Source organism: Parasteatoda tepidariorum, chromosome 9 (assembly GCF_043381705.1).
Source record: "Parasteatoda tepidariorum isolate YZ-2023 chromosome 9, CAS_Ptep_4.0, whole genome shotgun sequence".
Lineage (NCBI taxonomy): Eukaryota > Metazoa > Arthropoda > Arachnida > Araneae > Theridiidae > Parasteatoda > Parasteatoda tepidariorum.
The window spans coordinates 80,192,897-80,210,489 of NC_092212.1; the positions used below are offsets into that span (position 1 = coordinate 80,192,897).

At 29.9% G+C, this 17,593-nt stretch overlaps 1 protein-coding gene across 1 annotated transcript in view; it reads right to left on the minus strand.

Moving 5' to 3' along the window:
* Positions 1-6,147: 6,147 nt before the first annotated feature.
* Positions 6,148-17,593, minus strand: part of LOC107440822 (uncharacterized) — a 75,039-nt gene continuing 63,593 nt past the window's right edge. Inside the window, exons 2-3 of the mRNA XM_071185161.1 lie at positions 16,642-16,934; positions 6,148-10,423 (exon numbers count right to left, since the gene is read on the minus strand). Of these exons, the coding sequence (XP_071041262.1) occupies positions 10,368-10,423; positions 16,642-16,934 (349 nt within the window). The 3' untranslated portion in view covers positions 6,148-10,367. The remainder of the gene's footprint in view (positions 10,424-16,641; positions 16,935-17,593) is intronic.

Consider the following 17,593-nt stretch of genomic DNA (forward strand, 5'->3'; position numbering starts at 1 on the left):
AAATTCAGTCATTGAAGTAAAATAATTATATTTATTTACGATTTTCAAAGATAAACAGAAAATTCAATCTACGCCCTAGCTGCTAACCCTTCCGCATTTTTACTTATTTTAGCTATTTTATCCGTCGGCTGGATAGCTCGTATTTTCGTAATTCAGATCTCGATTTTTATTCATGCGATTTTAATATCAATCTTCGATTTTCGTATTTACCTGATTTAAAAGTTGCACATTGCGATTCTTATTTACGCTATTTTCCTATTTACGACATTTAAAAATCCAATATCGTGTTTTGTATTTATGCATTTTTAAAATCTCGATTTTATTATCAAATCTCGATTTTCGTATTTACCTGATTTAAAAGTTGAACGTTGCGATTCTTATTCAGGCGATTTAAATATTGTACAGTGCGATTCTTACTTACGAGATTTAAAAAATCAATATCGCGATTTGTATTCACGAGCTTTTAAAGCCCTTTGTAGCAATTCGTATTCACGTGAGCTTAAAATCCAATATCGTGATTCGTTTTTGTGGTTGTAATATCGCGCGTTTTAAAAATTATGCATCGTGATCAAAAAATTAAAAAATCATGATTTGTATTTTCGCATTTTTTAAATTCGATGTAGAGTTTCATATTTACGTGATTTAAAAGTCTCATATCGGGATTTATATTCACATGGTTTACAAGTTTAAAAATCGCACTTTTTTGTCAAATTTTTGTTTATATATATATATATATATATTTTTTTCCTTCTTTTTTTTTGTTTTTTGGATTTCCTCTTTTTTACTTTCTGACTACTCTCATCCCTGTGATATGTAACTGATACATTATTTGTTCTTTCCTTTCTCACCTTTTTTTAATCTTTATTTTTAATGTTTTTTTTTCTTCCTTTTTACTAATAACCACCTTGTTGCCTGCAATGCTGTTGTCTGGGGAAGACACTAGAATGTGTAATGGGCGTTGTAGGATGATGATGTCCCACCTCGTTGGAGGTAGGGAGGCCCAGTAACACTTTCAAAGTATCAGGCAGTACAAAACTCTCTTCTGTTATTATTTAAGCTCTAACGTTTCCTCATATTTTTTAAATATTTTTTTTCTAATATGTAACTGATACGTTATTTGTTCTTTCCTTTCTCACCTTTTTTTAATCTTCATTTTTAATGTTTTTTTTTCTTCCTTTTTACTAATAACCACCTTGTTGCCTGCAATGCTGTTGTCTGGGGAGGTCACTAGAATGTGCAATGGGCGTTGGAGGATGATGATGTCCCACCTCGTTGGAGTCCCACCTCGTTATATATATATTTTTTTCTTTCTTTTTTTGTTTTTTGGATTTCCTCTTTTTTACTTTCTGACTACTCTCATCCCTGAGACTGCAGCCACGGAGGGTTTATTTCGGCCCTCGTTTAGAATGGCAAGCTATGAAATGATTATTTCTGCTCTGATTTAAGTTGGAAAATCATATCTAGAGAGACAACAGCGAAATGTTTAGTTCTGCCCCTATTCAATACGACAGTAATACGGTGCTAAAAATTATATCTAATTAAAATTAAGGAAAGGCAGTTTTACTTATTATTTAACATACTTTCAGAAAATGTCAGTTGAAATAGATTTTTGAAAAAAGTTGTAGGCTTTGTTCGCCTATGAAAGAGTGGGAAGCATAATTATAAGCATTAAGTTTTTACCTATTCTGGGGTGATTGTGCTTCGGAAAAAATCCGGATTTGCGGATTTTTCGTTAACTGCGATCCGAAAGTTTCAGGAAATCCAAAGTCCAGAAGTTTCAAGAAATCATCGATCACATTTATGTATAAAAGAAATAAAAGTAAACCTACACATAATTATTCATTTAAATTATGCTGCATATATAATTCATTTAGAATATCATGTTTTGAAAATTTCAATGATTTAAATTTATAAAGATATTAATTTTTTGAAGGATTTTACTCGAAAAATTTTCAGGATTTTTGAGTTGAAGCCACAATGCCCATAGGTAAAATGGGTCTTGTTTTGGGTTCTATGACGTGCGCACTTCATTTGGACGTCATAACACTTTTCAACTGTGTTCTAGAGTAATTGTAAACAGTGCGCATGCGTTGCTACGGCGACAGCTGCTGCTTTTTTTATTTTCACCAGCACTCATTCTTAATGCATTTACAACATAATAATTTTTAAAGTATATTTATATTCTTTTTATTGTTAACTTATAATTACTGTCTTGACGGTGATTTCAATATAAATATGAATATTGAAAAAGGAAAAGTATTTTGTGACGTCTTGAAACACGTGCATAGGCAGAATTTGAAAACCAATCCGACGACAATCATCAATTGAGACAGTTTTTGCAACCCATGATTTGAAATGTTGTGGCTTTTATCGGAGTCAAACCATAGCATTTGACCAATGGGCAACCAGTGATTTTTTTAAATTATTTTTATTACGTTTTCAATTATTTTAATAGTTATATGTTTGAAACCTTTTTACACTACTGTGTATTAACTTTTAGCCTAACATTATTCTTAATGCTATTTCTATTGTACGTAAAATTTTAAAGTTGCACATTTTTTTTTTTAAATAATAGCGAGATGTTTTTTTCGTTTTAAATAAAAGTGAATTTTGCACTTTTACGTTAGCTTCTGTACGCTCCCATACTTAAAATTTGAAGCAACTGCGCATGATCGCGTTTATTTTAGATGCCATTTATCCTTGAGTTAAGTAGGCGAGATTAACGCTACAAAGTCAAAGCTACAAGCGATGCTGTTCATAGCTGTTAAATAATGTTTTCTGTTTCAAACAGAGTCATGAAGAGCGTTTAATAAAATCTAAGCTATAGGCTATAGTGCACAGTGGGACAGCATCCAAGGTTTCGTGGCCAAAATTAGTATTTCGATAAAATTTGTTTCAAAACTTGGGGGGGGGGGTTACTTAGGGTTTTCATGTGCAGGTAAAATAAATTCATAGTTGAAATTTTGAAATACACTTAACATAATTTTTGTTTTTCTGTATATTTAATCCACCTTTGCAATATGGGCAAAATGGGGCAGGTTTTTTCGAAAGAAGAAACATCAAAGAAGACAACAACAAAAAAGTTTCGCTAATTACCTCTGGGAACTTTTTGTAGATAAGTTTCGAAAGTGATTCAAACATTGTACAATGTCGAATGATTAGATATAAACTATAAGTTTGTCAAGAGTATTAACTAATCCAATAAATTGAAAAATTGTACTATAATTTCAGACTAATTACTCTGATAAAAATGTAACAGAAAGGTGAAATTTCTATATATATTTCTGAAATATAAATTTAAAAGTTACATTTAAAAAAAAAAAATTTTAACATATTTTTCACTACGTTGTACTCTCGTCGGTCCAAAAAGTAAATTATAATGTCTGGAATAATTATGAATACTTAATTTGGGCGATATTAAAGCTGCCTAAGCATATTTTAGTTGAAATTTAATTTGTGACTTTAGGCCAAAGATCATGGTCTTCTGGCCCACTGTGTAGTGGTTAGAATAAAACACTTCAAATTAAAAAATACAAATATTTTATTTCACATAAAACAGTTTCCTAAATACAACATCGAATATTAATTTTTAAAACATTTATTTTCGAAATGCCATGATTGGAATTCAATACATACTGCAAATAAATGGAACATTTTAAGAATACATCAAAGTAGGGTTAACGTCATTTCAAGAAATAAATTGCTTAATGTATAGCATAAATAAATACTGCTGTTTAAGTGCTATAAATATTACGGAAAATTTAAAAAATGATCTACTCGCTACGTGGTGAAAAAATATTTTTAAATTGTTTGCATACTATTCTAACAATTACAGTTATATATAAAGCTTCGTTGGATGGTGATACGTGGATAGATTCATAAGATAGATTAACTGTGATAATTAGAGCCCGGATTTTGATGACCTAAAAAATCTCAACTAATGCCCTTAAAAAGTGCAAAAAATGCCCTTAAAAAGGGCAAAAAATGTGCTTAAAAAGGGCAAAAAATGCCCTTAAATCAAAAAACTTTAAAAAATGCATTAAAATACGCCCAAAAATTTAAAGAAAAATGCCCTATAAATCTAAAACAATGCTCTAAAAGACAAAAAATTTCCCCAAAATGCAAAAAAATGCAAATGTCATCAAAATCCGGGCCTTAGTGATAATTAACATGTAAATAAAACTTGATTAACTGTGAACAATTAAATAAAACTTAAAATTACTATGAAATTAATTTGTTAAATTAATCATGAAATTAAGATTAAATCTGAATACTTAGATGAAGATTAAACTCAAATGAACTAATAGATAAATTACTAATGGATATTTAGAATGAGCGACGTAATGAATTTGTAAATTCAACCATAATTACATAAACTGACTGCGAATACTCAGTTAAATATAAAATAATATGGTAGATACTAAAAATTAAGACAAGTAAACCACCATGAATTCTTAGATTAACTAATAACTAATCTGCAAATAAAATTTTGATTAACTGAGAATACTTAGATAAAACTTAGAATATCAGCATTATATTTGTTAACTTAATCATAAAACTAAATTAACTATAGTTAAAGATCAAACTCAGAGGGACGAACAAATAAACTATTTACGGATATTTAGATTAAAATGAGGGGAATAATTTCCGGATTCAATTTCAAGTCAGATTAATTGTGATAATTTGAAGTTTTAATATAAAATCAACTGATGAGTTATCATGTATTTTTAGATTAAATGGAAAAATTAAATCATAAAAATTAAGAGTAATTGTGAATGCTTTGGTAAAAATAATTAGAATAAATTAATGGATATAACTAATCAACGAAATAAATTGCAAAATTCCGAATGTTTGGACAACTATTCCTGTAACTTAATCACTGTAAAATTAAGTCATGTTTTTTACACAATGAAGAAGGTTTTAACTTAATTTGAAATTTTTTTTAAAACTTCAAGTTATATTTAAATAGCAAAGTTTGAAATTAGGAATTGTGAATGTAACTTTCGTTTTTATTTTTCTATTTTAATTGGTACATTAAAATGGAATGAAACAATAAGTGTCAAATGTGCATTAAAATGAAATTGAATTTTAAACTAAATGCAAGAAAAATAGGTTACTGGTACAATTTATTTTGTTTCAAAAGGTGTTGCTAGGGGAATAGTATTAAAGTATCTATTAATATTTCGAATCACATTTACTGATTCGAAATTCCTCCAGCAATCTATTTTTTCGAATCCACCTACGCAAATGGTATTAGCATTATCATAGCAGCCAATTTTTACGCTTACTTAAGAGTATGTGTTTGTCAAATGGCAAAGTAATTTTATTTTAAAATTTAGAACTAAAAAAAAAATTATTCGCTTTATAGGGTGCCCGAAAATCACGCAAGATTAGTGTTTTGAGCTATAAAATATTGCCCAGTAAAAAAAAGAAAGAAAGAGAGAGAGAAAGAGCAGATATTTCAGGGTTATTGATTATGGAGTACTTCATAAAAAAAAAACGTATATTCACTGTCAAAAAATATTTTATCCATTATTTTGTCGTTTCAAGGTTATGCAATGTCTACTTTTGGTGGTCGAAATTGGTTTACTAGATCAGCGGTCCCCAAAACAGAACCCTAAGGTTCTGTTTTGGGGTTCTGTTTATATTTTGGTTAGTTCGCAGAACCCTAAGGTTCCGTGGAAAGATTACAGAAGTTCCGAAAATAAGAATTTCTTTTTAAGTAGTAATTATTTTTATGCCCAATGAATAAAAGTAACCAAATTTAAAAAAATCATTAAGTATTTCTCATCTATTTTTTTAATTTAAAATAAAACAAAATACTAATTTTAGAATGAAGAATTGTGCTTTTCTAATAACTATTTTTACCTTTATAACTGTTTTTTTTTTTAATTCTTTTTTTGTGAATTATAATTCAGCATATTTTATTTATTATGAGCATACGTATATCAAAAACTGTTAAACTAATCTTATAAGATTAAATATTTCCTTTTTCACATTAAATTAATTAAAAAAGAAATCGTTCTCTCTATTTTTTCTTTTGTTAGTAAATTCACAACTGCTAGTGTTTTTCTTCTTTTTTTTATGCGGTCGGCTTTCCTCCCAAATAGCTCGGGTTCCACAGCCGAACTTCTGTTGTTCTAGAACTTTCTTTTTTTTTTTTCTTTTGGAGGAGCTCACCCGACTATAATTTGAAAGACATAATAAATTCAGTTACATTTATAACTAAGCCGAGTATAGGTAGTAACAAACAAAAAAAATCTTATAGCTCGATATATTGTGTCAATAAATAACCATAGTATACGTAGTGTATATACCAAAAAAAAAATCTCCATTTTAAATTATAAATTTGGACACCCTGTGTATGTAAAATAAAGGAAAACCTTTAGAATCGCTGTTTTCACAAAACGTAAGACATTTTATTTAAATAAATATTAAACTGGGAGTTTAGCATGTTTTAGGTTATATATTTTATATATCAGGTTAATTAAAATATTTTGAGTTGCCAATTAGAGTATAGTAAAGTTAGTCGCCAAGGCAAAGGTTGTTTTATTTACCCGTTCATTTAACCAACCTTTTTTACCCCGCATATTTGATAACATGCATTTCTAGTTTTACTTATTCATTATAATAAATGCATTTTATTTGGATTTATTATTTTTTTTAAATTTTTTAATTTTATTTTATGTGCTGTGCCATTTGATTTGGGCAATTAACACAATTGGTACTAAAATGAATTACGAATTTTCGCCAAGAGGCGCGTCTAAACATATTTTTAACCGAATTTTATTTTATAAGATTGTAAACTGAATTGCATGTTCACCATAAGTGTAAAAGTTGGCCGCTATACATGATACACTTGGCACATGGAATTACAAATTTATATTTTTAAATACAAGCATGAATATTTTTTTCTTCAATTCAGGAATGAAGACATTAAAATTTAATTGAGTTGAAAAAATACAGTATAATAGCTTAATTTACATTTATTATTTTAACGTGAGCCCTCAACAAACACTTTAAAATGTTTTATAAAAGTGTTAGCAACTTTTTCATCGAACACTTAGAAATTTTTAATTCATATTCAAAATATTGTTCTGAAAATTTTATGAATCGATTCGTTTCCTTAATATCGCCAAATTGTATTCTAGTAAAAGAAAGAACAGAAGGACAACGTGATAAAAATATCACATGAACAGGAATATGACGGTTTCTGTACTAAAACGAAGCAACTTCTTCTGTGTCGAAACTCAGACAGACATGCAACAGAAATTATAAATAAATTACAAAAACTGACCACTAGGATCAAATGTATTAGACATTCCCCATCCTAATTTTTTTATTCTTTTTGAAATTTATTTGTAAATATTTTATCTATTTGTGTTTCTACACAGAACATGATTCGTTATAGTGGAAGTTAACTCTTTTCTTTTTTATAGTTTGAAAAATTTATCAATAATTGATTTTATAAATCAAAGAAATTTCAATAACTGTCTCTCTTAGATCTAAATAAATGCAAATTTCAAAAATAATTGTTTGGAAGTGAGCCGTGTTCGGAGGATTTTACCTTGAACGCAGAAAAAAAGACACCGGTGTCTTATGCTGTATTTCATGACCATAAATTATTAAAATACAAAATATAATAATTTTCATTTATTTTAAACTAAATTAATTAAGAAAGTATGAAAAATATGTTTATTAAAAATTCTGCTGTTAAAATATAATGTATTTATGCTAATTTTGTGGGGGGGGGGTTTATAATGAGCCCTGATACTTTTTATTAAAATTATTCTGTTTTTTATTACTGTAACTTGCACTATGGTGTATTAATTTGCACCTCAGTAAATTATAATTATAGAACCCTTTTTTCCAATTCAAATTGTTAATTTATTTTCATGTAAATTAGTAAAATAAAATATTCTTTAAAGATAACTAAATAATCAACTATTTTTGGGAAATTTGTACACTTACGAAAACAAAATAAATTAATAAGTAAAAATACAAGAGAATAGAAAATCTAATCATATATTAACGTTCACTGTTAATTACTACATATTATGTTATTTTTATAATGTCCATTTTGGCAGAATTTAGAAAGTTCCGTTACCACCTCTTTTAATGTATATTTTAAAAATCTGAGTAAAAAATTGTGACAAAAAAGTGCATATTTTTGGGGTCGCAAATATAAGCTTGGAAGAAATAAAAATGCTCTCTAACGAATTGCTTCTGAGGAAGACGGGACTAAAACCATCAAAACATGTTCGATTGTTGCATGATAAAAAGAAAAAGGCAATTTGAAACAACCAAAGCTTACTGGTTTTGATGTTTACCATCATTTTCTGTTTGGTGATTTCTATTTTACGACCTTTATCGTGTATACTAATTTTTTTCTTCATTCTTGACCTGGATTCTAAAAATATACAGTAAGAGTGGTGATCATAGAACATTCTGTAATATAAGAATGAGAGAACCATTTTTTACAAGTACGGAAATTAAATTAAATAGATCTTGACCACCAAAAATGCAATAAAGTGTTGAAAGAATTTCCGTCCCATCTAGTATAATTCCACATAAACAACAATTCATGGGAATTCAATCCCTACAAAACTAAGTATGAAGCTCTCGAAGCACCTTCCTTATAGTATAATTTTAAAATCCTATAATTATTATGAATTAAGTATTACTCTCTAGTATCTATTTCATTAACTTCAAATTGTAAAAATTAGATTAATGAAAAAATTTTTTTAAAGATAATTTTGACTTTTTTTTTAATTTTTTGAATACATTTAAGTCTTTAATAATTGAAGTTAAAATGTAACATGAACTGCAGTCCGTTGTACCACAATATCGTGTGTAATATGATATTGAGTCGAACCATGACTGAATTACATGATACTATGATGCAATAAGAACGGAAACATGGTTCAATGTACCACCATATTAAGTTTAGAGCACCGTACTACTTTTCGAAGCACCGATATTTCTATAAGTGTATGGTGGCATTAAACCTGCAATTCCTTTGTCACATATTTCTCAGACAACATTTAAATCGGGATTTTAATTTGTCTATTTACTTTCTTTTCCTTTATCGTCAATGACATTGAAAACCTGACTCATATCGGATTTACTGCCGCATATTGATTGAATGTAGGTTTAATGACACAAAGTCCAAATAAGGACATGCTGCGCCAAACAATACGGTATTTACTGCCTATGAAAGTTTAATTCCACCGTCTTGTAGTTATGATCCGAACCCAAAAGACTGTTGAACTTCTTCATCCAGCAATTTGACATTCCTGTCTTCGTGGAGGACCTCTTAAGTTAACCAAGTTTAAACCCTTTGTTAACCCCTCGTTTGTCTAGACAACAAAGAGATTTTAACCTACCCTACCACTTACACAATGTGGTCGGTGCGAGACGGGTGCAATATACGAATAATTTCGGGATTTTAGATAAAATTATCTTTCGAATTTTGGCCAAACTTTCCGACAAAAATTTAATTCAATACGCAGTCATGTGATGAGTGATTACTATAGTGTTACGCCTTCTCATCATTTAACTTGTACTATAATCATTAACTTGTTCACCAGGAGTTGGCACTTGGCTCCACTTCCTCGGACGCAGAGTTCATTTCAGCTCCGAAGTAAGAAGGGAAGCATCTCCGCACTTGAATTTGAGACAACCGTTAATGCGCGGCAAACACTAACAGTGACTTCTTTTTCAGTCACTTACTTCGCTTTGTCATCTGCTATAATACCTTTCGTTTCTCTAGCTAATTAAATATATTTTAAATTTGAAGACCTGTTTTCCCAGCAAAATGTCTCAAAAAAGACTAACTATTCATTTAAAAGAGAAAAATATCATAAAAAAATGTCGCGAAATATCAAATTTATGAAATATTTAATGTTAAAAAAATGCAGATAAAGTTTGTTCAGGATTGCTGACAACCTTCTCCCAAAAGTGGCGAAATAGTATCGTCTCATACCACGTGATGAAGGCGGAGCCAAGTTCCAACTCCTGGTGAACGAGCTACAAAAATAAAGAAAGTTAACCACTTCGCATTTTCAATAACTATAAGAAAAATGGAAATTTTGTTTGTTATTGTCTCAGAATAAGTCTTTCATTTTTTATTTACTTATAAGGACGGTATTTCGAGAAGATTAGGTGTNTTTTTTTTTTTTTTTTTTTTTTTTTTTTTTTTTTTTTTTTTTGAACACACGAAGCATATTTATCGAATTTAAGCTGTCGCAATTTTTTTTTTGAATGAATAATTATAATAAGCTCCTAGAATCAATTCATTAATATACATCAATTATAATTTTCATCACAGTTCAATAATATATTTAATTTATTATATAATTCAGCCATCAATGTTTTGGTGGATTGTTATGGGGATCCACGGTATTGTTGCAACAGTAGTAACCTGAAAAGAATAAGAGGAAATATTTATATTTATGTAAAATTTTTATTAAAACAGGGTGCGTAGCGTTTTTAAAAAGTGCTTAAAGGTGCATATTTTTGATTTTCTTTTTTTAAAAGCTCTTAAAGGTGCTTTTTATTAGGTATTTTTAAAAAGTGCTTAATTCCCCTTCTTCAAAATGAGATATTCCCTTTACCATGTTGATTTTCGCTTCGAAGTATGCAAAAAGGGAATTCACATTGTTCTATTCAAGGTTTTCACAATTTACTCAACCCCAATCTATTTCGGCGTATTGTCAGTCCGTAGCGTATGAAAACAACATTCGTTTTACATGATTCAAAATTTCATGAAAAATTTCGACCATTTTCAAATTGTTAACAGATGTATAACAGATACATATATACATACATATTAATAGTGTGAAGAACTTTTTGGAGACCATAAGACAGTGTTTCCCAAACTTTTGACTTTTGTGTACCCTCTTTTAATTTTTCGTAACGTTGTGTACCACTAATAAAAAAATGCATGTATATTTTACTATTGAAAAATTGCACAAAAGTTTAAAATCACAACTGGCTTAAGCTTATCTTTTTCTTAACTTGACCTAACAGTCCCTTTTGTTTATTCTGAAAATGGAGCAAAAAAAAACGTCAAAAAGAAGAAAAGCCACAGGTTTGAGAAAATGAAAAACGTCTGTGGTCCAATTTTTTTAATATTTAAAAACTTACACCTATGCTGCATCCTCTGCCTCTCATAAAGATTCACAAAAAATGAGAATAAAATGATTTTGATAATTTTAAACTGAATGGAAAAATCTCATCTAATCGGCAATTTCGATTAAAAAAAAAATTAAAGATTTTTTTAAAAATATTTTAGTTATTTGCCCTTCTGAAGTCCAAACTGTGGCCTTTTTTTTTTATTTTCCTTTTCGAAAGTGTTTAAAAAAGCCGTGTGAAAAATCGAAATATAATTATTGAAGTAATTATAATAAATCGAAATAAGGTTGAGTTATGATTTCAAATGTTGCCAGTAGCAATGGTTTCGTAAATAAAAATTGACTCATATTTTCAAAATTTAAGTAGTAGTACTTTATTTACGTCGCTCTAGAACGGAACAATGAGCTATTGGCGACGGTTTTGATAACATCTCCATTACGATCACTTTACATTGGATCAATATAACGAGGACCGTGTACCCTCTATTCCATAACAGCCGGATAATTGATGCACGGATAATATAAGAGTATATAGTTTAAATAACAACTTAACATTTTAAAAGATAACACTTTTACGCCATTGTTAAATATTTAATCGCCAGTGACAAGTGGGAATTTCGCAACCTTGTGTGAGTATTGTTTGTGAATTTTTTTTTTGTTTTTTTTTGTTTTATCTTTTTTTTAACTTTTCTCTTCCTTATTATCAAATTTTAAACTTCCCCATCTTACGAGAAGTTTTATGATTTTAGATATCATAATTTAGGTTTAAGTATTGTGATTTAATAATACAAGTATTACAATTTATATTTTATTGTTTTTTAATTCTGTTTGGTGCAATTTCTTAATCATGATTAATATACATAGTTAGCATACAATATTTAAAAAGTTTAGTCGATTCACATTTACTTCTATGGCGAAAGTTGTAAAAGCCCTTATTCGAAAACTATAAATTCTATGTTATTAAAGCATTCAAATATTCACCTTAGGACTGACAGTGTTTTCCCCAATCGTCGATAGATGGCAGCACAACAATTATAGGTATTTAAAACTTCGTCTGGATGATACGATTACATAGATTTACACAAATTTGAGCTGTGAAGTTAATTTTTTTTTTTAAACGTGATACAAATGTAACCACGTAATAAAATTAATCACAGATTAAATACTATATGTATTCATCTATAATTTTATTCTTATAAGGGTATCAATGAGCTAAAAGGAAATAGTAATGATCCCGAAGTTCAATATGCAAATAGGTTTTTTTTCTTTTCTGTCTTATTTACCCTTAAAGTGTGATTTGTTAGACTTGGTGTTTTTGCTTTTTCGTTTAAATATTAATTTGCAATCCCATTACCTAAACTTTCTTAAAAATATACGTTAAAGTCGGGAATTATGGAGCCCCTTGTATTTTGTCGAAGTTAAAAATCTTTCTTAAAACCAAAACGTGCTGTCAATTTTCTTATTTTGAAATTCCCATAAACTTAATTAAAATTTTAAATTAAAGCAATAAACATAAGTTGATCAATTGAAACATTTATTTCTAGTTAAGAAGTTAAATCTAGAATATTCTTTTTTATATTTTAAATTGCTTATCCATGCAAAATCTTTGATAAATTCAAAATTTTTATCTTCGCACTTTTTATGCGTTACAAGTTCTTTTTTAAACTTAAGGAGGTTTTTTCTTCACACCTTAATGGGTCAAACTCTTCTAATATTTCATTTAATTTAACAGTGGATGGTGTATCGAAATTACTGAAACAATTCGATGACAAAGCCCGTGGAAGATTCTCTTCAATTTCAGTAGTTTCTATTAAAGACCAAACATCAAAATGTCCATGTTTGGTTCGATATGGAATGAGTGAGGTTTCCTGATTTTTCTCGCCAAAGGTGTTAAAAACATCCACATCTAGTTCATGCAAGTGTTCTTTCACAGAATTGCTTGGTGTTTTAATGATGACATTAGTTGGACTAAAGTCCAAAGTTATTGCAATCAAATCGTCAAGATATCCTTTATTTAGATTACAGTTCGGTACAGAAGGAGTAATAGTTAGATCCGATTGTTCATCAAAATTTATTAGCAATTCGCTTGAATGATTTATTATTTGAACTTCTTTATGTCTTTTAGGTTTCTTGCCGCGTTTTTTCAGTGGTCTTGATATTTTTCCAGTAGACCTGTTAGATGGTAGGTTTGATTGAAACAACGGACAGTATATCTCTTTCGCATACTTGTTTAAATAGGTGGGCGTGACTTCATTTGGAATAGCCTTTAACGCCATGTCAGCTTTGGCTGTGACAAAAGAACTCATTTTGCTGAATTCTCTCTGGTACGGTACAACTGATTGAGAGAATAAATTGCACCGCGAGTATAAGTATAAATCGATTTTTTGCAGTGTCTTCAGTTTGGAATTATAAAACCGACTCTGCAGCTTTCTTATGTGATCCTGCACCTCTTTGAATTTCGTGGCGTGTTGGCCACCTTCCGGATCTAGTTGGCGCGATTCTTCTTTTAACCACATCAAACCGGATCTGTATGAAGTCCTTGCTCGCTCCATCAGAGAAACAGTTTCAAAAGCATCTGGTGTAGCATTTTGATGGAAACTGCGAACATTTTGTAGCAGTCTTTCTGTCTTGGTGTGCAAATATTTACGCCGGCGAGAAATTTTTCTGAATGTATTGCCGCAAACGGTCATGGTTATACCTGCTCTTGTCGAGTCTTTGTCGCCCAAATCCTCAAGGATATTGCCAAATGTCTTTTCGGATTTGTGTAAATCTTTAAGAGTGTTACTGTATCGTTGCAAGACAATGATGAAGTTATCTAAACAAATATCCGAATATTGCAGTAATTGTATTTTAGAGTCCAGCTGATGATCGTTTGATACGATATAATCATCTTCATCGCCACCAAAGGAGAATCTTTTAAATTCCCAGTAAGCTTGCTTCAGTTTGGACATTGTGTATTTATTTTTCATTTACAGGCCAAATGTTTTTTTAAATATAATATTTAATTACATTTTATAAAAGAAAAATAAGTTCTATTGTTTTCAAAACATGATCAAAATCTGGGTTAGGTGAATAATTTTGATCAATTATTCAAGGAATATGCTAGCTTAGAGATTGCGTCGACTGTTTTTTATTTAAAGTGATGATGTTAGAAAGTTAAATGGTTTGTCATTATTATTTTTATAAAAATTAATTAACTTTTTTTAATTAATCTTTTGTGAGCAACTGAAACTTATAACGGAACATTACTGCTCTTACATTTTTCATTGAAGTGATTGTAATATTCTTATTAAGGTTTACTTTTGAACGAGTGGCAATTTTGTCGATTTCCAAGAAAACTAAATATATCGTTTTGTACTATTTCTTAATAATTGCTCGATTCTTTTAGTTAAGAATATCTACTTTATTAGGAAGAAGCTGAGATTAAGATAAAGTGAGTAACACTAACAATATTTTGAATTAGATACCGTGCTTTTATTTTATGTGTAATTATTTAACAACTGTTTGTGATAGTACGTTAAAACTGCAAACAGTTACTTCTACATCACTATTTGTGTAAATTGCAACAAACAAATAAATTTACGGATGCCTTTTAGTATTACTCAAATGAACTGCAAGTTCTACAGATGAATGTACAGCTACGAATTAAGACGTGACAAACATTTGTTAATTCTAAACCAACTTAAATTTAGTGATATTTATCAATCCTAATTAAATATCCGACATAAAACATTTCAACAACGCTGCCATAAGCGAAACTAAAGTAAAACAATAAAAATTAAGGGGAAGCAGTAGTAGTTACAGTCACATGATATTAACTATGAAAACATCACTAACAATTTGGTTAAATTAGTCTGAATAAATCAGTGTCTAACACATCAGGGTGGGTAGCGTTTTTAAATAGTGCTAAAAGGTGCTTATTTTCGACTTTCGTTTTTTAAAAACCCTTAAACGTGCTTTTTTTCATTGGGTGTTTTTAAAAAGTGCTTAATATTCCTTTTTCTAAAATGAGATTTTTTCTTTACCATATCGTTTTTTGCCTCGAATTACGCAAAAAGCTTGTTATCCACATTGTTCTATTCAACGTTTTCATAATTCATTCAACCACAATCTATTTCGACATACAATCGATCTGTAGCGTATGAAAACGCCAATCATTTCATGAAATACTTGTGGGATTGAATACTGAGCAAGATTCGGTGGAAAGGATTCATGCCTTCTCATGAGCAACTCTGCGGCATTTTGCAAGAGAAATAATCTTTCTTAGTAATTGTTAAATTAATTATTTATAATTTTGAATCATTCACTCAATAATGAATGAATTTAAAATTGTTTTTATGGTGGCTAATATAATCATGAAAAGAATTCTTTGTTTGTCAGTAACTAGTTATTTTATCATGATCATGTAATTTAGAAAACTGTTTTGCATTTTGTTAACATATACAGGGTGCGTTCTGAAAGTAATGCGCATTTTCTGGGAAAAATAGATTTATTGATCCTATGGGTACAAATGGTTAAAATTCTTCAAAATAGTTCCCTTGTGCATCAATACACTTGCGGAGACGATTTTGCCACGTCTAGAAGGCACCCTGGAACTCCTCAACAGGAATGCCTCTCAGGAACCTTGTAACGTGAGCTTGGATGTTCTCCACCGACTCCCAGTGCTTTCCCTTCAGCTCTCTTTTCAGTCGGGGGAGCAAAAAAANTAGTTTATTTACACAGGGTGCATAGCGTTTTTAAAAAGAGCTTAAAGGTGCTTATTTTCGACTTTTGTTTTTTAAAAGCCCTTAACGGTGCTTTTTTCTTTGGGTGTTTTTAAAAAGTGCTTAATTTTCCCTTTTCCAAAATGAGACTTTTTTTCTTTACCATCTATTTTTGCTTCGAATTTCTAAAAAAGCGTGTTTTTCACATTGTTCTATTCAACTTTTTAATAATTCAATCAACCACAATCTATTTCGACATACCATTGGTCTGTAGCGTATGAAAACGCTTTTTATGAAATATTTGCGGGCTCGAATACTGAGCTGGATTCGGTGGGAAGGATTCATGCATTCTCATGAGCATTTTACAAGAGAGATAATCTGCTGCATTTTGCAAGAGAGATAATCTTTTTAGATAATAGTTAAATTAATTATTTATAATTTTGAATAATTTTTTACATAATTGTGTGAAGTAATTATAAATTTGAAAAACTGAATGATTCACTCAATATTGAATGTATTTAAAATTGTAAAATTTATTTTGCATTTTGTTAACCTATAGATATGAAGAACTTTCAACAATATGAAGGAAAAAAAATTATTAGTGCTCATATCCTAATTAAAATATTTTTTAAAGTGCTTGAAAATATTTTTGAGGTGCTTATTTTTAGTTGCAAAATTTAGCTACGCACTCTGCAACAATAACATGTCAAATCTATAAAAATTTAAACACCAATTTGGCGCATTTTGTTTATGAAACAACAATTTTAAAGAAATTCTTTTAAAAAAAAGAAACCGGTTTTTACCTCTTTCAAAGTCATCGAAATGAGGCGTTAAGTACAGAGTCACTATCACAAGTGACACGGCCAATAGGATGATGGTAGAACTGATGGCAACCACGACGCACGTCGCTTTGCTGCGTTCTTCTACTACCTCTAAGCTTTCGAATCCTTCCTCCAAATCTCTTTTTCGCCGCCTCCTTTTCCTTTTTTCGTGACCCTCTCCGGAAGAGTGGTGCGACGATTTCTGGGATTCTGTATCTTTATGGGAATGGCGTGATTTGGAACTGGGCGAGTTGTTGCCTTGGTTACGCTTTGATCTGGAATAAAAGTGATATGCGTTATAGCAAAGTGTGTATAATGCTCTAAAAGGAAGACAAATATTAATACTTAGAGGAACGTATTGATCATACTGTTTTGGTGTTGTCCATTTCATAGGGTCTAAAAAAGATTATGCATACAAGGTATTCTGTAATCACTGCCCTTAATATATTTTTAGAATCCAATCCTTGTCTCAAAGTACACACGATTCAGGTCGTACATTACTATTCAAGACAGGTATAACAGGGTGCTTAGCATTTCTTAAAGGTGCTTATTTTCGTTTTTTAAAAGCCCTTAAAGGTGCTTTTTTCATTGGGTGTTTTTAAAAAGTGCTCGATTTTCCCTTTCTCAAAATGAGATTTTTCCTTCACTATGTTGATTTTCGCTTCGAATTATGCAAAAAGACACAGTTTACATTGTTCTATACAACGTTTTCACTATTAATTCAACCTCAATCTTATTTCTCCGTATTGTTAGTCTGTAGCGTATGAAAACGCCATTCATTTTACGTGATTCAAAATTTCATGATTTTTGACAATTGTTAAAAACAATGCCAAAAGTTTTTTTTTTTTGACATGACGGTTAAAACAAGATAAAACCGTCAATTGTCAAAAACTTTCCAACCCTGCCGAATTAGGATATTTTTTTAAAGTGCTTA